Below are 24,234 nucleotides of genomic sequence, written 5' to 3'. Positions count from 1 at the left end.
GGCTCCTTCCTGCCGCCCCTACCCTCGGGGGGCGGGGGGCTCGGCGAGTGGAGGGGAGACCCGTCTGCATCCACTGGAAGAACTGTCTCATGTTTCTCATCTGGGTGGCTGCAGGCAGAGAAGCTGGGTCTTGGGAGGGAAGTGACTTAAGCCCCCAGCTGGGCTCTGGGACTCTGGAAGCCAAGAGCCTAGTCCGTGCCCGGGTGACCCTCAAGCCGTGAGCCTGGGTAGGGGGAAGAGACAAGCATTAGGAGGAACCGAATCAGAGCCATTCAAGCCCACGCTTTGGACGCAGCTGGACCTGGGTCGAGTCCCGCTTTGCCAAGCCAAGCTTTGTGATCTTGGATGAATCTCTTACCCTCTCTATGCCAGTATTTCCTCATCGTAAAATGGGGATAGTAATCTCATCCTTCTCGCTGAGTCAGTGAGGAGAGTGCATGAGAACAGGAGCCCAGAACAGCCCGACCGTGGTATAGGCCTTAAAAACGTAATTCGTTCTGATTTCCTAATTCTGGCACATTTTAAATTACTCCATGGAGATCTAAGGGAGTTCTAGAAATCTATGTTTCAGGAGGAGGGAAGCAGCCCACCTCGGGAAGTAAAATCTCCCTCCAGCCCCCTCCCCACCTTCCCCTCACACAGGTCCTTCTGTAACCCCCGTACCATATCTTGGACCCTTCCCAGGCCTGCATCTTCCACAAGCTCAGAGCAGCCTCTCTACCCCTTGGAGCCCCTTGAGATTTTTAAGGGCAGTGGGTGTGACCCCAGTTCTGGTGTCCTCATCTCCCCATCAAAGCTCCACTGTTTCAGCAGTTTGGGTGCCGGTCAATTTCTATGCCATAGAATTTACCAGTGCCGTCCTCTTAGCCTCTAACCTGGCTTCCAAGATACTGTCTGCAGGGAGCCTGGTCAAAGTGGGCGGGGCAGCCTCTGGAGGTGTCTTGGCAGGACTTCCTTGGCTAAGTGTTCCTGCAGGGACTGGTGGGAGCTGGCTTGGGGGCTAGGGAGGGCACAGGGTCCTGCCCAAGGACCCATGGGAGGGGACAACAGCATCACCTTCAGTCTCTCTCCCTCCCCTGTCCTTCCCCTTGGGTGTCCGCCCTGGCTTTCTTTCTGAGAGGGGTCAGAGGGAGGCAGGTCCCTGGGCACAGGGGATCTGGGCCCCCTGCCCTCTCCTTCTTAGAGAGGGGGGACCCTGCGGCTGAGGCCCACTCTCTGGCTCTCACTTCCCCAGGATTCACCACCAGAATTCTCCTCCTTTAGGTTTTTACCTAAGCGTCCAACCAGCCTTTCGTAAGTTTGTCCTGATGGATCTCAGATCCAGAGCGTTGATTTGAACAAAATTCTTCAATTCAGGCCCATTTTCTTCAATTAGTTCTTGAAAGCCCCCTTTCTGGCTTTATTTATTTATTCTCGCTGTTTATCTTCCCTTTTGCCTGCAATTTCCCCCTCTCATATTAGAAAGTCAGCCTTTCTAACATGTTGAACGTGTATCTGTTTTTCGTATATATTTCTGTAAAATGGGTGTCGCTGTTTGTTTGGATGTGTTTTAATTTACATACAGAAGAGTGTACTGTATATCTCATTTTATTTCTTTTATTCCACACTTGACAGCTATGTTTTTGAGATCCCTCAGGGTCGATAGGTGAGCTTCTAATCCTTGCTTTCAATCGCTGCAAAGTGCTCCAGTGTGCATCCGCCACCGTTCAACTTTCTGCCCCAAGGGTGGACCCCCGGGGTCCTCCCACCTCTGCCAACAGAAACTGTACAGGATGGAATTGGCTGGGGGCTGTGGGCGGTGACACAGCCTCCAACCACTGCCCAACCTCTGACCTCTGACTCCTGTGCATCACCCTCTGTTCTTAAGACTCACCCTGTCATCCAACGCTGCCCTGGCTGGGGCCACATCTACCCTGGGATCCTTGCTGGGGACGCTGAATGGCTCCTACCTGCTAGGATGCCCTGCTGCGGCCCTGACCGCTTTCCCACTAGGAGATAACTGGCCCTGGGTGATAGATACCCCTCCTTGGACACCTACCCAGCACATGGGAGTATGACAAGAAAGTTAAGACCTGGGCCAAAGCTGGCAGTCTTCCTTATGGTCAGAAATATGAGGACTCCTCAGCTTACGAGAAACGATTCATAAGATGAAAAGAATCAGAACAGCTGAATTTGATCAAACCCTGTGGTATCCTAGTCACTAAGCTTAGCAGTTGACATTTATCAATTCATTTAATTCTCATAACAACCCCAGAGAAAGATGATATTGCCCCTTATTTACAAATGAAGGGAGCGTTGTCCACGGGCCCTGGGCTGGGAGGTGAGGTGGGGTGGGTAGCTGTTCCGGAGCCTGGGACAGGAAGTAGAACAGAAATGCAGGCGCCGGAGCCTGGGAGGAAGGCTCAGGGCAGGGCAGGTTCTGAACAGCCCAGAAGGGCCATGCTCCTCCACCCGGAGATGTCCACTGGGGGAGCCCTGCAGGGAGGCCATCAGACAGACAGCACCCTTTCCCCTGGGCCGTCTGTGTGTTGGGGCCCAGGTGCGCCAAGCTGCTGGCCAGCCTGGCATCGTCTCTCCTCCCAAACAATAATGCTGAGCCTCAAATACCCTTTAACTGGGCTCCTGATTCTTGAGTCTCTGGTTCCATACCCCCACCAGGTGGCCCACTGGTCACTTAGGGTTTAGCTTTCATAGCCCTTAATCTCTTTAATTCCTTCCCTGCCACCCCAAAGCTCTCTTCTTGGGGAGCTGGCTGAGCTCACTCCTGCACACCCTGCTAGCTTTAGAACTACTGGTCCCCACTGGCTGCTGCAGACCAAGACCTCTGCCGGGGAGTTCCAGGGACTCTCAGCGTTGGGGAGCCAGGCAACTATGGGCCAGTGTTGTGAGCGGCTCCAGCCACAGGGGATCAAGGATGGTTCTGATTGGGAGGGTCAGGGTCAGCTTTCCAGAGGAAGGGGCAACAGGTGGGGCCTTGGAGAATCAGGAACATTCAATGCGTCCCAGCACTGTTCTCAAGCAGCCTTCAGGCCTTCAGCAGTGCTTGCCCTGATTTCAGCCGGGTCCTGCAAAATGAAACACACCTCTCCACAAGGATTTACTGCTGTCGAAGAGGTTTCCCTGGACGAAAGGAGAAGGTTATATAACGCGCCCCCGCCCCCACCCCCCAAGACACACACTCCGAAAACACCAACCCTATTTCAGATGAACTAACATCCCGGCTCAGAGGGCGTGACACTCACTTCGCCTCTTCCTGCCCCAGTCAAACCACCACGCCCTAAATTACTTTGCCAAGAGTCCCGCATTCACTGTGAAGGGGGCTGCAGCGGCACACCTTCCTTCCCAAATCTGTACGGTTTTTTGTGTTTTTTTTGACCAAACCTGGCTAGGAAGGCAGAGAGAAAAAAGAACTTCTGTGCTTCCCACAAACAACCCCCAAGCAACCAGTCCGCAGACATTAAAAAGACACGCAACAAAACCCCTGTCTGATGGTTGGATTTTCTGGAACAAGGCCCTCAAACCCCGTCTCCAGATTACTCTAGGCCAACGCATGCAGGTCCACTCAGAACAGGTCACCCGCCTACCCAGCAGCCCTTGTCACGCTCAGGGCTGTGGCTCAGGAAGAAGCAGGCAGGGGTCCTTCCTTCCTGTGTCTCCCAGCCTGGGGAAGGCCCCCCATAGGTGGGCTGTGGGCTCAGGGAGTGGAGGGGCAGCCAGTGTGGATCCACTCACAGAATGTTCTTTCTGTTTCCAGCCAAGGCTGCTGCAGCTGTGGCGGGAGGAGGTAAGTCTCTGCCGCGGAAACCTGCGCCTCGTCCATCCCCAGGCCCTGGGACTTGGGGAGCCGCTGGCCTTGCACCTGCCCCAGGCTTCCTGTGCATTGTAGCGGAGGAGGCGCTACAGTGAGGAAATGGCGAGCTTCCGTGTGGCACAGAGGCAGCCCCAGCAGGGGCCCAACCTCCTCGCTGAGCCTCCGCCCTGTGGCTTTGAACTCCTCTGGGTTCAGCTTTCCTCGTGAAAATCAGGCCAAGGCTGCCCATTCAGGGTTACTGTGAGGGTTACGTAGGATGAGACACGCGCACAGTCTGGACCCAGGAGGTGTGTTAAGGAGAAGCCACTGGCTCAGCGACTCTGGCTTCCAGTTGCTCTGCGGTGATGCCGTGGAGACCCAGAGTTGGGATCCAAGCCGGGCTCAGAACGTGCTCCTTGCTTTATGCTGGGCCCTGGGTAGGATTTGCTTGTATTAAAGATGTCCTCAGCGAAGACAAGAAGCTTGCAAACCTCCGCCCCGCCCCCAACGTAGTTCCAGGATTTTACTAAGGCAGAAACTGAGGCCTTTCCCGAGGAAGGTCCTGCTGCGGATCAGAGGCCTGACCCCGCCCCGGTGACCCCGCGGCCCTCCCCTCCGCTTTCCCCACCAGCTGTGCTGCCCTCGCCTCCTGACTGCGGGCCAGGCCTGGAATCTCTCCCAAGCTCAGGCTTTACCCCTTCTCCAGGCTCCCTGAAGTCCCCCAAGCTTGATGTGCTCTGCGTGTGTGATGTGGGAGCGTGTCCATCTCCCCCTCAACCCAGCTCCTCTCCCCCTACAGCCCTGGCCGTGGGGGCTGTGCCCGTGGTGCTGGGCGCCATGGGCTTCACTGGGGCAGGAATCGCAGCCTCCTCCTTAGCGGCCAAGATGATGTCAGCGGCCGCCATGGCCAATGGGGGCGGAGTTGCCGCCGGCAGCCCGGCGGCCACTCTCCAGTCCGTGGGTGAGTGTCCCCGATGGGGCTTGCTGTGGAAGGTGAGGGAGGACAAGAGCCTCAGAGCATCCAGCCCTGACCTTAGCCCTGGTGAGCCCCAGTCTGCCTGTGCCTTGGTCTCACCCTCCGTGGTCACTCTCTCTCTGGGTCTCTGAAGCAGGTGCGTTGCTGGGGGAAGGTGCCCTGGCCTAGGGTGTGCTCGGCTCAGGCTGGCTCTGCCCAAAGCAGACTTTCTGAGTTAGCTGGGGCGTCTCTGTCCCACCTGGGGCTCAGCCTTCTTCCCCAGAGAGAGAGAGGCAGCTCCCAGCACTCGGTTTCACCACCGGAGTTCATGCCTTTGGGTACCTGCTTGCAGCAGCCTTGCCCAAACAGAGATCCTTGGGGGTTGGGGAAACAGAGAAGGGTTCTGGGTGGGATCTCTGGGCCTGAGGTTCTCCTGACAGGCCCTGGAGTCTCGGACCCTATGGTTCTGCCCCACAAGCTGCCCCAGCCTGCCCGTCCCATTCTACTCACCCTCTGCTTCTCCCCCAGGATCAGGTGGACCCTCCCTGTCACCCAAAGTCCTCCTGGGATCCACTGGGTTCGCCCTTGTGTCCCTCGTGGTGGGCTTGTGACAGCTCCCTGTCACTCCCTTTGCAGAGAAGAGGACCAGGTAGTGCCCTGCTCGCCAGCCTGATGCAGGAAGGGACCAAACGCTGCACCCCCAGAGGAAAATAAGAAATAAAAATGAGTTGTTGCAACCCCTCCGCATCCCTTCCTTCTTGTTTGCCTGAAGTCGGGGTGGGGGAAGGCTCACTTCTTTTAGAGCGACATGGTGTCGGGGTGCCCAGAGATGGACTGAGTCAAACGGTGAAGCCTGGAACCTGTCCTTGCCCAGCTTCAGACTCTGTGTGTGACCCCGGGTGGGTCACCTCCGCTCTGGGCCTGCATTCGGCCCTCTCTATATGGGGAGTTGGTCTGAAAGACCTCAAAGGTCCCAGCCAGGGCGGGTGTTTTGGCTCAGTTCCTGTGCAGAGTCAGGAATGGAAGGGGAGGGAGCATCCTGTTTGGAGCCTCATTTGCACGCACCCCACTCCTACCCTCTGCATATGCAATGGCTATTTCCTAAGTGGCCTGGCTGAGGCTCAGAAAGCAACGGCCCCAGGACGTCACTGTTTCCTCCCAAAGTCAAAGTCCAGCGCCCTGGCCTTTTTCCCCCAACAGCTAGAAAGAAAATCTAGTTTATCAAGGACTCTGATCTTTCTGCTTCAGGACCATGGTCCCTAAATATCCTTCACCCCCCAGTACAAGGTCTTGTAGAAACTTCTCATCACCAGGATGGGATCTATCCCAGAACATCAGAAAATTCGCTTACATGTTGATTCACTCCTCCTTTCCACAAACTCTTTGAGCGTGAGCTGTGGGTCAGGCACTGGGCTGTGCGCTAGGAAACTTGGCCTTTCCTAGGTAGCACTCTTGGTCTGCTGCGTGGGTGGACCAACAGGCAGACAGCCATTGATGTTGCCCTCTGATGACACCAGAGACCAGACCAGGGCCTTGGGGGTGCCCAGAGGGAAGGCACGTCACAGCAGTGTCTTAGTCCGTTCAGGCTGCTGTAACAAAAATACCATAAAATGGGTGACTTATAAACAACAGAAGTTTATTCCTCACAGTGTTGGAGGCTGAGAAGTCACGAGATCAAGGCTGCAGCACATTTAGGTTCCTAGGTGGCTGTCTTTTCACTGTGTCCTCACATGATGGAAGGGGAAAGAGAGCTCTTTGTGGCCTCTGTTAGAAGGACACTAATCCCATTCATGAGGGCTCCACCCTCATGATCTAAGCACCTCCCAGTGTTTCCTCCTCCTTATACCATCACCTTGGGGGTTAATATTTCAACTTCTGAATTCTGGGGGGACACAGACATTCAGACCATAGCAAGCATATTGGGGAAGGAGAGCTTGGATTCTATCTGAGGGTTTTGGAGAAACACCAGAGGGTTTTCAACCGTGACCGTGACCCTACCACAGATCCTATTTTGCATGAAGGGGGACCCCTTCCAGGTCCCGAGAGTGGGCTCTTGTCTAACACTTGGAAATGAATTGTCCAAGGAGACACACGTGCTGACAAAGCAGGAGACTTGATTGGGAAGGGGCGCCCGGGGGGAGAGCAGGAGGGTTAGGGAACCCAGGAGAACTACTCTGCCACGTGGCTCGCAGTCTCAGGTTTTACGGTAATGGGGTTAGCTTCTGGATCGTCTCTGGCCAATCATTCTGACTCAGGGTCCTTCCTGGTGGCGTGCCCATTGCTCAGCCAGGATGGATTCCAGTGAGAAGGATTCTGGGAGGTTGGCAGGACACATGGATGGGCGAATCCTCTCTCCTTTTGACCTTTCTTGAATTCTTCTGGTTAGTGATATCTTGTTAGTTCTGTGTCCTTACCAGGACCTCCTGTTGTAGGATAACTCATGCAAGTGGCTACTATCTTGCCTGGCCAGGGTGGGCAGTTTTGGTCCGTGGTTCCTCTAACACTACACCCCTGCACACCCTGTCCTAGATGCCATCAGCAGCCTGGCAGGATCTCAGTTTCCAACAAGAACCAAACTTGTGAGTCTGGTTTTATGGACCTTTTAAACGTTACCTCATCCGTGTGCTCAAGGGGCTCCTAGTGAGGTCAGTGAAGCATCGTTGTACCCAACCATAGGAGTAAACTCCTTAGGGGAGTAATTAATTCAACACTTGATTCTTTTTCTTTCCGCCATTTTTTTGATGTCTTGGAGAATCTAAGAAAAGCTGTGAACGTTTCCCCCCAAAATGCACACATTCCCAAAATAATGCTCTAACTTCAAGTCCTTCATTAGAGCCTCCGAGGGTCCTCCTGGCGCTAAGGGCAAAAGCCCCGCCTTAGCTACAAGTCCGAGTCTCCCACAAGAAGGGCACTTGCTCTGATTTGGATCTGGAAGGATGGAGACCACCTTCCTGGAAGGTCAAGACCATCTGAACTTCTGACTGACAACTATCAGATGATAAAAGCGTGTTATTTTAAGCTGCTGATTGCGTGGTAATTTATTACACAAGACTGGAAACGAATACAGCTTTGATTCCCCCTCTCTCTCTACCCAGCTGAGGTTGTTCACTCAGGAGCTGGCTGAACATACTCTGGCCACCCCAGGATTCCTGAAACTTCTGGCTTCAGCTGGCTCCCACCCTGCCCCTGTGGATCCAGGGGTCCCTGCCTGCTCTCAGGAGTCCCCAGTGTCAGAAGCCAGGCACATCCACTGATCACCATGTTCCTGCACACAGGGGCCCAGTGTGCTGCAGGGCAGTGAAACAGGAGGGAAGGGGGCAGGGCACAACGTTTAAAAGAATGACACAGCCATGGAGGACGCAACACAAACTGGTTAGAACCTACTGTTTTGCTGAGAGACTTACTCTCAGGTTTCAGGTTCGGAGGATTGTTGGCAAAATAACCACTCTACACTTAATTAAGTAAGAGATAAGAAAGTCTATTAGGCTAGTTATAAATCGTAGCATGAAGATAAGCAAAATAGTAAGAAATAAATGAATTTACAATCACCAAATTGGGAAAACAGCTACATCTAGATCCAAGCAAGGCTGGGAAGTCCCTTGAATAACCATCCGGAGTCCCGATTGGAAGTAGTAAGTTACAGCATAAGGACAAGCAACATAGCAAGAAATAAATGTATAGACATCACCAAAGTGGAGAAACACCTACATCCAGCTCCAAGCAACACTGGGAAGTCTCTGGAACAGCGATCTGGAGTCCCAGCTGGAAGGTCCCAAGCAGCGCATCCACCCCGTGGGTGAGGCTTCAGAGTACTGCTCAAAGGAATCCTGTACTCTTTTTTTCTTTTTTTAATAAATTTATTTATTTATTTTTGGCTGCACTGGGTCTTTGTTGCTGTGCACAGGCTTTCTCTAGTTGCAATGAGCAGGGGCTATACTTTGTTGCGGTGCACGGGCTTCCCATTGTGGTGGCTTCTTTTATTGCAGAGCATGGGCTCTAGGCGCGCAGGCTTCAGTAATTGTGGCATGCAGGCTCAGTAGTTGTGGCTCGCGGGCTCTAGAGCTCAGGCTCAGTAGTTGTGGCACATGGGCTTAGTTGCTCCGCGGCATGTGGGATCTTCCCGGACCGGGGCTCGAACCCGTGTCCCCTGCATTGGCAGGTGGATTCTTAACCACTGCACCACCAGGGACGCCCAGGAGTCCTGCTGTTAATGCCAAGCCGCAAGCTGATAATCACCAGCTTATGTGCAAATATGCAGCTCTGGCTGTTATCAGAAATGTTTTGCTCTCTAGTGTAAGTCTCAGAATGTTCACTGATCCTTGGGAACTGGCCAGATTCCCTAGGCCGAGGGAGCTTCGTGACTTACTCCCTTCCTTATCTGTTGGTTCTGAAGACTTGTTAGCGCTGTTTCTGTTGACCTGCACGTAGTCCAGCAGTTCGGCATGTAGTTCCTTTCAGGGTCTTCTTTTAGTCAAAGGCCTATTATGGCCTCTGAAGCCTGAACAAGCCTGTTAACTTCCCCAACACCTACTAGGTCCCAAAGGGTGGAAGATCCGACTTCCAGTAGACCTGGAGCCTCGTTACATGCTCGCTGTGATACATCAGCACGCTGAGTGACGCACATACAGGCACCGTGACAGTTCTGAGGCCATTAAAGGGCAGATACTGGGCAGTGGCCAAATAGGTGGAATAATCCTCAAAACAGTTGGAATACAGTTGGAGCGATCCTCCCACTCATTAGACTATGAAATTACCCAGCCCATAAAGACTAACCACCCCGTATTTCCGGGCCTCTCGCCTTCTGAGACGGCCCACACTCTGTCTGTGGAGTGTGCTTCTCCCAGGGCTGCTCTTGCCTTTTGAGACAGACCGCATTCTGTCTATGGAATGTGTCTCTCTCTAAATAAATCCACTTCTTGCCTATCACTTTGCCTCTTGCTGAATTCCTTCTGTGCTGAAACATAAAGGACCCCAGCTTCATTAAGTCCTGAGACCAGGTGTGCGATCTTAATTAAGATCGTGTGGATTAGAGTCCCAGCCCGTGGGTTCAAGTCCCAATCTCAGTTGTAGCTGGATTTGAGTCCCATCTGAGTTGTGCAGTTTCAGTAGGACACGGGGAGGCAGAGGCAAACTCTCATTGTGGGGAACCTAGGATAGATTCCTGTCTTCATCAGGGTGGCAGAGGCTGCTAGCAGTCACCCGATGCCTACCCTTTCCTTCTGGTGCATATGAAGAGAGCCCTGATTTTTGGCCAGGTGCATGATTCCCAGCCAAGGATTGCATTCCGAGTCCTCTTGTGGGAAGGTGTGCTCACCAGACTGGGTTCTGGCCAGTGGGATGTGAGTGGAACTGAAGTATGCAACTCTCTGGGTATGCACGTAAGGGGAGTGGGTGAGTCCGCCTTGCCCCTTGGCCCTTTCCCATGGGCTCTGCTGCAGGTGGGGGAGTGACCATCTTCCACCCTGCAGATGACAGCAGCACCTTAAGGAAGCAGAGCAACAAGACTGCAGGAGCCTGGGCCTCCCTGAGCAGAACCACCCCTCCAGCTGAGACACTTACACAACCAAGTAACAGAGGAAGAAACTTCTCTTGTTTAAGCCAAGAGGGCGTCTTTTACAACAAGCAAACGTAGATTTTCATGAACATGGGGGGATCTTTTGATTGCAAGCAGCAGAAGAATCAATCCAACAAAGAGAGTTGCTTTTACCTGTTCCTTCTCAAAATCCCACTAAAATAACAGTAAAGGACTAAAGAAAGGCTTAAATCCACAACAACAAAGAGACAGGAAGAGAAGATGAGAGTAACACAATTTAGAAGCCAGAAATCACCTGGACACGGGGTTCCACTTAGCAGTCCCGAGAAAGCTGAATCTTAAGGTGTCAGTGGGGGGAAGGGGAGAAAGAGGCAACCTTGCCCTTAGGACCACCAGAACCTCGGCCATTGGAGTGGCTACTGGAGGTTGGCATTAAGGTGGACTGGCAGCAAGAGGGCTGGCTGGATGTCTATTTAGGAAGCAGGCAGACCCCCAGGTAGCCCCCTCCAGCAGACGCCTGGAGGTTTACTTTTGGTGAGGTTGGTCTCTGGGCCAGGAGGCACCAGGAGCTGCACAGTAAGAATGACAGTCTCCACACAAGTGCTGAGACCCTCAGTCTTCTTCACTGATAGGCACCAGAACGCTGCAGCCAGGTTATAACATCCAAAACAGAAGGAGGAAGATTCTTCTTGGGAATCTTACCAGCCCAAGAAAAGAAATGCTCATGTTCTGACACCTGGCAAGGGGAGGCCCAATGAAAGTTTCATCCAGACCACACACGGTCCCGAAGTTGACAAGAGCCGCTCCTGCGACAGAGCCTGTCATAGGACATCTGTGATGACCTCAGACATAAATGGGAAGCAGACTAACCCCCCGCGTCTCTGGCCCTCTCCCACCTTTCACCCTCGGCCCTGGGGCACTCACCCTCTGACAGAAGTGCAGCTTCACCACTGGCTTACCCACCCCCTGAAAGACTCGAGGGACCAAGGGGGCCGCATGGCTGGTCTGAGGCTGGAAAACAGAGGTGGGGGGAGTGCAGCGGGCCCAGAAGGGATGCAGACCAAGGTGTCAGGACATCCATGGCACCTGGGCTGGGGGAGGGAGGAAAGGGCTTCTGTTTCCCAGGAGCCCCACCGTCTGTCCTCCTGAGTCCCCACAGCAACTTCCGGGACAACTTTGGGGCAACCTAAATACCCACAGAGCAATTCTGAACGCCCTGGGACAAGAGGATCAAAGTAAATAACATTAAAAATATATTTACTCTGGTTAAGACACTGCCCGTGACTCACCACATAAAATCCGCACACTATTTCAAGACAGGCAACACTGCTGCCCCTGTTTTCATAGACGTTGTTGAAAGCACCTATAAGAGATGATCCAAAGCCCCTAACTCCTGCTGCTATTGAAGACGGGCATCTTTCCATAACTCGCATTTACTTTGCGGGTTATTTCCAGGAGGTTTGGAGTCTTTACCTGGCTTGCTGCCCACCCACTCTGTCCCAGCTGCCTTCTCAAGCAGTCGGCCTGTGTTCAGGAAGATAAAATAATTTTCATAATGAATCAATTTCAAATTGATGAGATTTGGCGTGGGGGATAGAGTAGTTCAACAATTACAACTCTTGTCCAGCCAGCCATGGACAGACTCTCTCGAATGTTGTTGCAGCAGAAATAGAAAAGAGGCTTTTCTGCCAAGGAAAATAAGGAAACAGTGAACAGGCTTGGGAAACAGCATAAACAGGCCTGAAAGAGTTAAGCAATCTTGGTTATTCTTTAGCTGTTACTACTAACACACACTTGTAGCTACACGTGTCCTTCACAAGGCTGATTACTCTCTGACTCCATACGAATTACGCTTTGCACGTGGCATTTCTTCTCCCCCTACACTCCCTCAAAGCACTCTTCATATCAGAAAGAAGGTCATGGGGCTTCCCTGGTGGTGCAGTGGTTAAGAATTCTCCTGCCAATGCAGGGGACATGGGTTAGAGCCCTGGTCCGGGAAGATCCCACATGCTGCAGAGCAACTAAGCCCGTGCACCACGGCTACTGAGCCTGCGCGCTAGAGCCCGTGAGCCACAACTACTGAGCCCACGTGCCACAACTACTGAAGCCCGCGGGCCTAGAGCCCATGCTCTGCAACAAGAGAAGCCACAGCAATGAGAAGCCAGCACACCGCAACAAAGAGTAGCCCCCGCTCACCACAACTAAAGAAAGCCCACGTGCAGCAACAAAGACCCAACACAGCCATAAATAAATAAATTTAAAGGAAAAAGAAAGAAAGAAGGTCGGGGCCGATAACTTCAGGGACACCAGACCTGGTTGCTGAGCTGACACCAGCTTTGGCCATGAATTTGCAGAAGAAAAGGAATGAAAGACCTTCATTACTTTGAGCCTTATCACCTACCCCAGACCACGAGCCCTGGGCTATATAACCTTTCCCTATTCCCCAGGGAAGGGGGCACAGTTCTTGAGGTGCTAGCCTGTTATGTTACCCCCTTTGCCAGGCAACGATTAAAGCCATTTTCCTCATTCCTCCAAAACTCTGTCTCCGTATTTCTTTTCAGCGTCCTGCACAGAGAGTCAATATTTTTTGGCATCAGTGACTTTGGTAACAGGGATTTTCCAGCAGAAAAGGAAACTAAGAAGGAACATTTTTCAAACTGAAATTGTGCCAGGCTTTCCCTGACAAATTGCAGAGACTTAGGGATTGTCCACTGGTTTGAGTGATCTCCCTCAAGGCCCTTGGCTTGTGGCTTTGTGCAGGGTAGGCCAGTTGGGGACCAGCCCCAAAGCTGAACTGTGTTCTCTGCTGGGATTCCAACAGATCTGGGCCCGTCTGGGGTCCTGACCTGGTAGGTCACCATGAGACAGACTGTGGAGCCTCCTGTGTGTGCCTCATCCTGATGGAAGGAGATGGGTGAAGGCTGAAAATAGGCAGGTTTCAGGAGTAATCTGAGAGCACTGTGGCTGTCTGGGTTCAGACCCCTGGGCTCCTGAGTGGGGCCTGAGCAGAAGGCAGGAAGCTGTCTTAGGCTGAGACCCCAAGACAAGGATTTGAGTGCAAGTAGTTAATTTGGGAGGTGACCCCAGAGAGCACCAACAGGGAAATGGGGGGTGACAGGGAAAGACAGGCAGCTGAGAAATGGCCCATTAGTAAGTTTGCACTGGGGGCAACTGAGGCTGACTCCTGCTGCAGACCTCTGGGGTGGTTTATCCCCCAACTAAAATCCATCACTGGCTGAGGGCTATTCTGGGGGGGACCAACACCTGACACCTCCAGCCAGCCTTGTAGGCCTCAGGGGTGGGGCCTGGCAGTGGGAACAGCAGGCGGACACTGGGAGACACATGCCCGGGGGACACGGGCTAGGCTCCGACAGTGTCTGTTGCCCAAGTTCAGTAGAGACAGAGGTGAACAGTATTTATCCAGGACCTGCACATGGGAGGTCGATCTTATCAGGAGTTCATCTGGGTTTGGACTTTGCTGTTGCTATGGCTGCTGTCTGTGATCCACCAGCTTCCAATTAGGGTTCCCTGGGCTTGCGGTGGAGGCTGATTTTTCTCAGTGTCTGCTCAACCCTTGGCTAAAGGCTTCCGTTTGGTCTGTGCATCTTGGAGAGGGTCTCTGCACGCCTGTTCCACCCGCAGTGTAAACATCTGTTGCTTGTCACTAGCTAGCCTGGCGGCAAGGGCAAAAGTGTTCTCTGTGGTCCCACCCGGCCTCAGTCTGCGCAGGCGCTGTAGGCCTGGGCCTGGGGGCGGGATTTTCTCAGAAGCGTTCCCCTCCCCCTGCTTCCCTAGTAGTGGACTGATCCTTACTGTGTGAGCCCCGGAAAGTTTAACACCCCAAATTCAGAGGTAGAGGTTTTTTTCCCTTTTTCTTTCCCATCTACACTGACCTTCACCTGTGCTCTGCAGGCTGCAGAGTTTACTGCCCTTCCCCCAGCAGCATGAGGCTTCTGTTCCCTAGGGGGTAGGGCTGCAGCTCCCCTCCGCCAGTCTTGCCTCAGTGAAGGAAGTTTCTCCTGACTCCAGTCTTCCTCGGGAGCACCCAGAGGGTCCTTGGAGAAAAACCTTAAGGTTGGCCTGAAGCATCCATCCTTGTGACTGTAGCTCCCAGAGTTCCCTGCGCTCATGGTAGCCCATCCTTGCCCTTGAGCGATCAGTTAAGGTTTTTAGCTGAACTTGCACTGCCTGCTCTGGCTGCACCTCCCTCCTGTGCTCTGCCCCAGGTGGCTCAGTGCTCTCCTTGGAGGCACCTGACTTCCCTGAGAATTCAGGCCATCTGGTGGCCCTGCCTCTTCAGCTCTCTTAGGGGTTCAAGGAAAGTTACGCTTGTGTAGGTTTTCCGGCTTTTTCTTATTGTCGGGTGGGAGTAACGCTCTCTCCAGCTTCCTGTATCCTAAGCAGCTCTTCCTTCTTGATAGGTCGGCGAGTGGCCCACAGAATGCAGCGCCTGCACGCTGGACGCCTCCTCAAGACTATCTATTGGAGGTGTAAGCAGAAGTGCTAGAACTGATATCTCATCCTTTAGAAAGGCTCCAGAAAATGAGGCCACTCTGGAAGGAAGTGAGACCTCACTCTGAAGGTGAATGGAGTCTTAGGGGACACCAGGAACGCCTGTCGGCCGCGAAGGAACTGGTGAATGCCAGTTGCCTTTCGATTTTCCAGACACAGCGTAGTGACCATTCCTGATTCCATCTCCTCCTCTCGAGGTGCCCAGAGCCCCACTGTAACACTGGCACACTGTCCTGTCCTTGCCCTGGTGGTCTGCATGTCAGCCTCCCCACAGCACTTTGTATAGGGTCCTGCTCACCTCTGGATGTCTGGTGCCCATTAATGAGCAAGGGCCGAGGGCTCTGGGGTCAGTGGCTCGATATGCATCCTGGCTACCCCTCACCTCTGCCTCCCTAGGAAGCTTTGTCGACCCCATCATTGAGTGAGGGGTAAACTGAGACCCACCGATGGTGCACAAATGGCCCTGGGTTATACAGCCCATCCCCTGTAGGATGGGGACCAACCGGAGCCTCTTGCCAAGTGAGTCTGTGTTCGATCAGCCTGCCACCCCCCTCTGCCCCTCTACCACAAGGCAGGTTGGGAGGATGGGGAGAACTCCAAACTTCCAATTCACAACTCACAACCCCCCAGGGCTGCAAGGAACAAAGACAGGCAGGTGCATCTGCAGATGATCTTTATTTCTCATGCTTCTCGGAACCGAGTGGGAGTTTTGGAGGTTCGACTTGGGGTACGTTTTCTCCTGGCTGGTCCCCTTCAGCTCTGGGCCCACCTGGAGGAGAGGAAGAAGGTGCCGCTTTTGCACCTCCAAGCAAAGCCCCAAAAGCTGATCCGACGGAGCCCAGGAGGATGTTGGATGATGTGGAGAGTCCAGCTGCCCCTGTGGGAGACAGAGGGTGAGCACAGGAAGGGTGCTGGGGCCCCTCAGGAGGCCTGAGGCCCAGAGATCCCACCTGGATGCCTCCCCTGGGTCCTGAATCCCCCAGGGCTCTGCTTTGGACAGAGGGAGGGGGTGAATTCATGGCAAATGAGAGACAGAGGGAGAGTCAGCCACAGACCCCAAGAGCTACAGGTCCCACTGAGGCCTAGAGAGGGGAGGGGACCTGCTTAGGCCACCCAGGTGTCAGATTTGGGTAGGGCTAGACCCAGAGCCCAGCTATCACATATCCTGGGTTCCTTCCCTCCTTCTCTTTTCCAGAACACCCTCACCGCTCCGCTTCCCTCCTGACCCCAAACCTCACCCAGGACTCAGGGAGGACACTGCGGCAGAGGCAAAGGACCAGGGACATTGATGCCCACGAAACTGGAGGAAGCAGACAGGCCCTCCCTCCGGCTTAGCCGCTGGGCTGAATCCTGTGCTGCTGTGTCACACCCTCCCCGCTTCCTCCCGCCCGGACACTTACCCACGGACTGGAGAGTGGCCACCAGGCTGCCGGCGGCAACTCCACCCCCATTGGCCATGGCGGCCGCTGACATCATCTTGGCCGCTAAGGAGGAGGCTGCGATTCCTGCCCCAGTGAAGCCCACGGCGCCCAGCACCACAGGCACAGCCCCCACGGCCAGGGCTGTAGGGGGAGAGGAGCTGGGTCGGGGCGTGGGCTCAGGGGAGTGGACTCCCTTAGGAATTCCTTGACAGTTTCTGGGGACTGTCTGCTGGGAGCAGACGGGAGGCAGCCGCTTGGAGAGGGGTCCCAAGGTAAAGAAGATGGGGCTGTGGAGCCAGCTTGGGACAGTAGGTTAGAGTAGGCCCCTGGTTGGGTCTCTAACTTGCTGGGTGACTACGGGGAAGTCACTACCCCACCCTGGGCTTCAGGTTTGTGTCTGTGTAAATGTAGAGGTGAAATAAACCAATAAACCACTGCTGTTTTTAGCAGCAAACCCCGTTTCAAATGAAATCTTCTCTACATGCTCATTACATATAAGGACTAGAGTTGCAGCTACGTCGGGGATCGCGGTGACCTTTTCCGAGCGAGTACGGCTCTCGGCCCCTAAGATTCACCCGCGTGGCTCCCGGAGCGGAGGGGGGCTGACGGACCAGCTCTCACACGCCCGGCAGCGCCACCTCTCTAAGGCCTCCCTCCCACCCTGGGACCCAGGCCAGCTGAAGGCCTGGCGATGTGGGGATCCAGGAAAGTCACCTCCTCCTATCGCAGCAGCAGCTGCCCGTTCTTGAGAGAGAGAGAGAGAGAGAGAGAGAGAGAGTTGATTGAGGGAGTGAGGGAAAGAAGCGAGTCCTCTGGCCCTCCGTGGGTTGGGGTCTGGGAGGCCCGCCCCCTGCCCAGGCCACCAGCCTGATGGGGAAGAGAAACTTACTTATCATGGTGACGCCCTCCTCGCAGCAGCTGAGCTCAGGAAATGACTAAGCTCCACGAGATGCTGTTATTTCCTGGAGAACCACTAGGGACGCGACCGGCGTCTCGCAGCATCTCGACCCCAGCAAAACGCAGGAACGCACGTTCTGCGCGCCTGCTCGCCCGCCCCCCATCCCGCTTCCCACCGCTACTCGCCGGTCTTACCCGCCTCCCGCCTTCATCCCCCTAGTCCTTCTCCTCCCGGCGCCGCCTCTGCTGGCTCCCCCCGGGTGGTTCTCTCTTGTTTGGTGGCTCCACCGAAAGGAAAAGAGCCCTAAAGCACCTGAAAGCCGTTGCAAGCGGACCGGGGTTCCAAGTTGTAACATTTTGCCCCCTGATGACAGAAGAGTTGTTCGCCACAAAACAAAACAAAACAAAAAACAGAACGTAAGAAGAAAATTTAATTTCACTTCCGGAGGGAGACAGTCGTAGATTTTGGTGCATTTCCGGGCTATTTCGCTAGGACCGCCCCATCTCCGTCACTCTCTGAATGTGTAACCTCACCTCCAAGTTCCAATCACACTTGCACACTACTTTGTAAATTACTCATTTTATTTAATCGGCCGTTTTTGTTTCCCCAGGCTGTTTAATATCCTTCAACAGAATTTTTTTAAGTTAAATTTATTGAGGTATAATTTACACAGAGAAAAACTCAACTGTTTTTTGGCCGCCCTGCTTTCCCTGGACCAGGGATGGAGCCCATACGCCGGGCAATGGAAGGGTGGAGTCTTAACCATTGGACTGCCACGGAAGTCCCAAAGCTCAACTTTTGAGTGTACTTTTCTATGCGTTTGGACAAACTTTCACAGTCGTGAAACACCGGCTCAGATACACAACGTTTTCATCACCCATCTCCCCCATCCCCCAATTCTCTCATGCTCCTTCCTCATCAACCCCTCCCTGAGCTCCGGCCGTAGCGGCCTATGATCAGTTTTCCGTCCCTAAACATTTGCCTTTTTGTATAATTTCAACACGATTTTTGCTTGTCATCAAACATTCTGTCCTGGGGATAAACTATAGTTCAATGTATCAGTCCGCGCCTCCCCCCACTCCCAGCCTTTTTGTTTTGGCTTGGCAGCGCAGCATGTGGGATCTTAGTTCCCCTACCAGGGATCCAACTGGTGCCCCTGCATTGGAAGTGCCAGGTCTTAACCACTGGACCACCAGGGAGGACTCCCTTTTTAAGGGTTTAAATTCTTATTTTTCCTCTATAAGTTATCCTGGCTTGAAGTGCTTACATCACGGTTCACAAGTATTTTCTGATAATATAGTCCTAGAGGAAGAATTGCTGGGTCAGAAACTGTACAAGTCTTATGCCACTTGATACTTCATTGTTAGGTTGTCCTCCAAAAATATTGCATCAGTTTACACTCCCCCCAAAAGTATGAGAGAGGATCTATTTTTCTCTACTCCTAACCAACAGTTAGCTTTGTCATTAAAATAAAAAAGACCTTTGCTGATGGAAGGTGGAAGATGATGACACTTTAATTTACATTTCTTTTTTACTTCTAATCAGGCTAAACCATTTTTAAGTTACTTAGGCTTATGCAGTCTTATTTTGTGAATTATCTTCTAGTATTCTTGGACCTTTCTTCCGTTGCAGTGTTACTTTTTTTCCTTACAGATATATAGGAATTTATTTATATTTAACTACTTTAATCCTTTCTCATAGACATTGCAAAGTTTTGTTTCCAGTTCATCACTTTTTTTTTTTGAGGGGGTAGGGGGACTTTTTTTTAACACAGAAAAGTTTTTAATATTTATGCAAATGTGCCAACATTTTACTTTATTATTTTTTCCTTCGTGTGCCTAAAAAGGCTATTTCTGCTAGCTATCAGATACATCATCACCTGTATTTTGGGTTTTTTTTTTCACTTTTTAAAATTAATTATTTAATCCATATGGAATCTAGTTTGGTACATATAGGGTACTTTACATATCTATGTATGTCTTAGACAACCAGCTCAGATATAAACACCATTTATTAAATTCCAACACTATTCATTAAATCATCTTCTATTTCCTCTTTGATTTGAAATTCCAACCTTATATTCAATATTCATATACTTGTATATATGCCAGTATACCTGTTTTGGAATATTGTATTCTGTTCCAATGAGCTATCTTTTCTGGCAACAAGATCACACTTTTAATGTTTATAAATTTAATATTAATATTATATATAATATTATATATATTATAACATAATATAATTATATTATGTTATAATATAATATAATAAATAATATAATATAATATATAATAATAATTAATATTTAATATCTGTGTTCATTTTCATTTAGGTTTAAAAAAATCTTCTGGCTCTTCCTTCCTATTAGTTCTTCAGATGAAATTTTTTTAATTTCAAAAAAATTTTTTTTGCTGTTTTGATTGAAATTGAGCTAAATTTTTGAATAAATATTCCGGGAGAAACATTTTTGCAAAAGTGATTTTTTATCAAGGTATATGATAAGTCTTTCTACTTAATTCTTTTTCCATATCCTTGTGTAAGGTTTTGTAGTTGTCTTTGTACAAGGATTACATATTTTTAAATAAACTTTATTTTTTAATTTTTTTTTTTTTTTTTTTTTTTGCGGTATGCGGTCCTCTCACTGTTGTGGCCCCTCCCGTTGCGGAGCACAGGCTCCGGACGCACAGGCTCAGCGGTCATGGCTCACGGGCCCAGCCACTCCGCGGCATGTGGGATCCTCCCGGACCGGGGCACGAACCCGTGTCCCCTGCATCGACAGGCGGACTCTCAACCACTGCGCCACCAGGGAAGCCCTAAACTTTATTTTTAAAGAAGATTTTAGATTTAAGGAAAAATTGCAAAGATAGTACAGAGAGTTCAAATATACCCTGCACCCAAGTTCCCCTATTATTAACATCTTATATTATAGGGTACATTTGCTACAATTAATGAACCAATGTTGGCATGTTATTATCAAAGTCATACTTTATTCAGATTTCCTTATTTTTAACCTAATGTCCTTCTGTTCCAGGATCCTATCCGGGATAACACATGACATTTAGTCTTCATGTCTACTTAGGTTCTTCTTGGCTGTGACAATTTCTCATGCTTTCCTTTGTTTTGATGACCTTAATAATTTTGAGGAGTACTGGTCAGGTATCTTGGAGAATGTTACCTCACTGGGATTTGTCTGAATTTTCCCTCTCATGATTAGTTGAGTTATGAGTTTTGGGGAGGAAGGTCACAGAGGTAAATTGCGATTCTCATCGCAGCATATCAAAGGTACATGCTTGACTTATAACTGTTGATGTTGATGGGAGACATTTTCACATATTGAGGTATGGGGAAGTCATTTTGGCTTATATGTGATTTGGCTTGAACTTTATGATGATAACTAGGACGGCCTGTCAAATATCCATTGTACATCTGCCTTAACCACCACAACAAAAAGAATGCAGTTATACCCGATTGTTTAGAATGTCCACCTTGAAGATATGGATGGATGCCTACCCCCTTCCCATGACATCAATGCTAGTACTCCTTTGAAGATGAGATTCCCCCAACTAGACACCAAGGTCATGTGCACGTGCTAGACTGTCTCTTTTGAAACCTTAGGAATGCACCCCTGTCATGTTTCATGTTCGGTCTTTGTTCTGACAAGATGTTGAACTGTGGTTCAGGCATCCAACATGGATCCGGCTGGCCATTGTGGATGTGGTTCCAGACACATTCCTGCATCACTGAGAACTTGAATTTTCTGAAGTGTATCCAACTCAAGGACACCACTAGTCATTCTCAAAACAGTATCTGCTAACAGCTAACAGCTGCCACCTTGTGGTCTCAAGGTCTCTCCTGGTAACTATGCAATTGGTTGGACCCCAACCAATTCTTGCTTAAGAAACACCCTTACTTCTTGCCAGTTCCAATCATAATTCTTTCTTTTTTTAACATCTTTATTGGAGTATAATTGCTTTACAATGGTGTGTTAGTTTCTGCTTTATAACAAAGTGAATCAGCCATATATATACATATGTTCTCATATCTCCTCCCTCCTGTGTCCCCCTCCCTCCCACCCTCCCTATCCCACCCTTCTAGGTGGTCACAAAGCACCGAGCTAATCTCCCTGTGCTATGCGGCTGCTTCCCACTAGCTATCTATTTTATGTTTGGTAGTGTATATATGTCCATGTCACTCTCTCACTTTGTCCCAACTTACCCTTCCCCCTCCCCATATCCTCAAGTCCATTCTCTAGTAGGTCTGTGTCTTTATTCCCGTCTTGCCCCTAGGTTCTTCATGACCATTTTTTTTTTTTAGATTCCATATATATGTGTTAGCATACGGTATTTGTCTTTCTCTTTCTGACTTACTTCACTCTGTATGACAGACTCTAGGTCCATCCCAATCCTAATTCTCGACAAACAGCTTACGTCACGTCGTGCTTTTTGCCTAGATAGGCCTCCCCCATTTTGTAGTCCGGCAGAACACAACTCAAGTGCTTCTTGAATCTGTATTTCCCGCACTATAGTCCTTCGTTTGGCTTGAATAGAACTCTTTTCTGTTCCTACTATAGACTGCTTCTTGATTATTTCCACTGACAATGTTGAGTTTGATCACCTGGCTGAGGTAGTGTTTGTCAGGTGTCTCCGCCATAAAGCTACTTTCCCCCATTCCTTTCCAAACCATCCTCTAAGGAAGGAAATCACTGCAGCCGACATCTCAGGAATGGGAGTTGACGCCTCACCTCTTTGAGGATGGCATATCTTCATGAATTATTTGGAATTATGCCCAGGAGATTTGGCTCTTCTCCCCTACTTATTAATTTCATCATTTGTTTATATCAGTATGGACTCATTAATATTTATTTTATACTTTGGTGCATGATCCAATACTACCTTAATTATTTGGTTGCTCAAGTTTTTCCAGCTTTGGCCACTGGGTGTCTCTCAGTTGACTTCTGTGTCTCTTTGACATGCCCTCACCATTGTGTGTGTGTGTGTGTGTGTTTGTGTGTGTGTGTGTGTGTGTAGCACTTCATTACTTTCTGCCACTATAAGATGCTCCAGGAAATATTTTGCATAGTCCTTGGCCCAGTCCTAGAACTGGAGCCCTGGTTTCTTTCATTGGAGCATGGTATTAGACAGCAACATCTGCAAGCTAGGTGTGCTCATTGCTGCTGGGTTATCATTGCCTCTACGTCCTCTCAGCTGCAGGTCAAAGAAATATAGGTATGTATGCTAACCCATATATGTACACACATCCGTAAATATTTCTATGTGTACTGATGTTGAGTCAGACATGAGTTCACACTGATATCTCCAAGTCTAATCCATCACTTCATGGGTCATTCTAACCTCTCTTCCTTTATCTTAATTCCCACTCCAATAGGGAAAAACATTGCCCTCTCCACCTGTCATCCACTTACTTAATTGTTCAGTTCCAGTGTATAGCATAGCAGTATCAGAATCGTTAAACCAGTGCTATGTATTTTTTGTAAACATTTAAAAATACTTTGTAATGATCTCTACTGTCCTGAAATGGAATTCCTAGGTAACATCATCTAGCTACACACAATACATTGCCAAAAAAGTAATACGAAAGAGAAGTAAAAGGAATCTATTTATAATTAAAAAGTGTATATTTCAATATGTATGTGACCAAGCACTATTATACCAGAAGATAAAATGAATCAGTTGTTTGCATCCATTTAAGTTTAGATTTAGGTTAATATAATTACTCAACTAAAAATTATGAACACTTTTTTTATAGCTGATACTTTGAAGCAAGGGCTTAAGACATATACCTATACATTCATAGATCCATATCTAATCACCATGCATGTGACAGCTGCACATACAGACTGATTCAAGTACCATGTCAAGAAGTGACATTGCTACTATGATACAACTTTTTGAAGTGGTTAATAACTCTCGGTAAAGTCCAGAACAAATCAAAGTACAATGTCTCCCCGATTTGCAAGATAATTGCAATTCCTAGAAAATTCAATCTGTATTAAAATTATGCAAAAAATACTTGCAGGTAAAACATGGTGAAGTTCTAGGCTTAGATACTTACGAGTTTTTTGCTTATGTGAAGGGACCTTTGAAATTTTTAAAGGATAACTTTTAGTTGTGCATTTCCGTCCTGTGTATTTCAGATGTCAGGCATCCTTGGTCCGGGTAGGCTAAATACTAGAACATCCTTCCATCACTGTGACTATTAAAAACATGCCAGCAATTTTCCAAAATGTCCCCTAGGCGGCAGTACCATCCCAGTTAAAAACTAACATCTTAGGCAGTAGCTTAAAAAACCTGGAATGTTTATAACTATTTAAAGAGAAAATAAAATAAATACAACCAATGTTATTCATATTTTGGGCATTCATTTTAAGAATAATTAGTGCATATTGAACATTTAACTTGTGCATAAGAATTTGGTATATGTGCCATTTTAGAGTTATGATCCCAAGTTTTGTTTTTTTTTTTTTTTTGCAGTACGTGGGCTTCTCACTGTTGTGGCCTCTCCCGCTGCGGAGCACAGGCTCCGGACGCGCAGGCTCAGCGCCCATGGCTCACGGGCCCAGCCGCTCGGTGGCATGTGGGATCTTCCCAGACTGGGGCACGAACCCGTGTCCCCTGCATCGGCAGGCGGACTCTCAACCACTGCGCCACCAGGGAAGCCCATGATCCCAATTTTAATGGTGTGCTTCAGCAAGAGATTTAATCTTGTGATTATAACGATGAAAATTATTCTATTTTAAACCAATTTTATAAGGAAAACTTAAAGTTCAAAATTGTAAAAATTTATTTTATTAAATTTATAAGATTCACCAAAGTTCATGGGATAGCTATGCTTGTTAGAGACAAATGCAGTGTTTAAAAAGAAAATTGATTACATAATATACACAAACTTAGAAAGAAACTTGGTTATGTTAGTATATAGGCAACATAAAATATTTAGGGGAATTTGATCAATAAGTTGTAAAGGTCCTCTTAGATTCATAAACAGAATATTAAGGTTTTAATTAACCTTAAAAACAGGAATATTCGCTTTTAATTTTGTTATTTTAATAAATTCAATATTAATTAAAAAACCCAAGCCACAAATAGTCTTACTGTTTACAAAAGC

At 49.5% G+C, this 24,234-nt stretch overlaps 2 protein-coding genes across 5 annotated transcripts; one reads left to right on the top strand and one right to left on the bottom strand.

The window, feature by feature from the left end:
* The first annotated feature begins 3,333 nt into the window (after positions 1-3,333).
* On the top strand, positions 3,334-5,391 carry LOC132419432 (interferon alpha-inducible protein 27-like protein 2). 2 transcript variants are annotated; one of them, XM_060003331.1, is made up of 3 exons: positions 3,334-3,784; positions 4,590-4,751; positions 5,274-5,391. In XM_060003331.1, the coding sequence occupies exons 1-3, from the start codon at positions 3,736-3,738 to the stop codon at positions 5,354-5,356; spliced, it is 294 nt and encodes a 97-aa protein (XP_059859314.1). In that variant the 5' UTR covers positions 3,334-3,735; the 3' UTR covers positions 5,357-5,391. The 2 variants fall into 2 exon arrangements, with proteins under 2 accessions (XP_059859314.1, XP_059859313.1); XM_060003330.1 differs by having other exon boundaries at positions 3,334-4,227.
* A 10,055-nt stretch (positions 5,392-15,446) lies between these two features.
* LOC132420026 (interferon alpha-inducible protein 27-like protein 2) lies at positions 15,447-17,285 on the bottom strand. 3 transcript variants are annotated; one of them, XM_069540408.1, is made up of 4 exons: positions 17,101-17,285; positions 16,833-16,955; positions 16,191-16,352; positions 15,447-15,559 (listed from the first exon to the last, which is right to left on the bottom strand). In XM_069540408.1, exons 1-4 carry the CDS (start codon positions 17,105-17,107, stop codon positions 15,465-15,467), a joined length of 387 nt encoding a protein of 128 aa, XP_069396509.1. In that variant the 5' UTR covers positions 17,108-17,285; the 3' UTR covers positions 15,447-15,464. The 3 variants fall into 3 exon arrangements, with proteins under 3 accessions (XP_069396509.1, XP_059859973.1, XP_059859974.1); XM_060003990.1 differs by having other exon boundaries at positions 15,447-15,667; positions 17,101-17,250; XM_060003991.1 differs by having other exon boundaries at positions 15,447-15,667; positions 16,926-16,955; positions 17,101-17,238.
* Between the last annotated feature and the right edge of the window lie 6,949 nt (positions 17,286-24,234).

This window comes from Delphinus delphis, chromosome 2 (assembly GCF_949987515.2).
Source record: "Delphinus delphis chromosome 2, mDelDel1.2, whole genome shotgun sequence".
In the NCBI taxonomy this organism is placed as follows: Eukaryota; Metazoa; Chordata; class Mammalia; order Artiodactyla; family Delphinidae; genus Delphinus; species Delphinus delphis.
The sequence above is the reverse complement of the archived record's forward strand: the minus strand, read 5'-3'. Positions and strand labels throughout refer to the sequence as shown.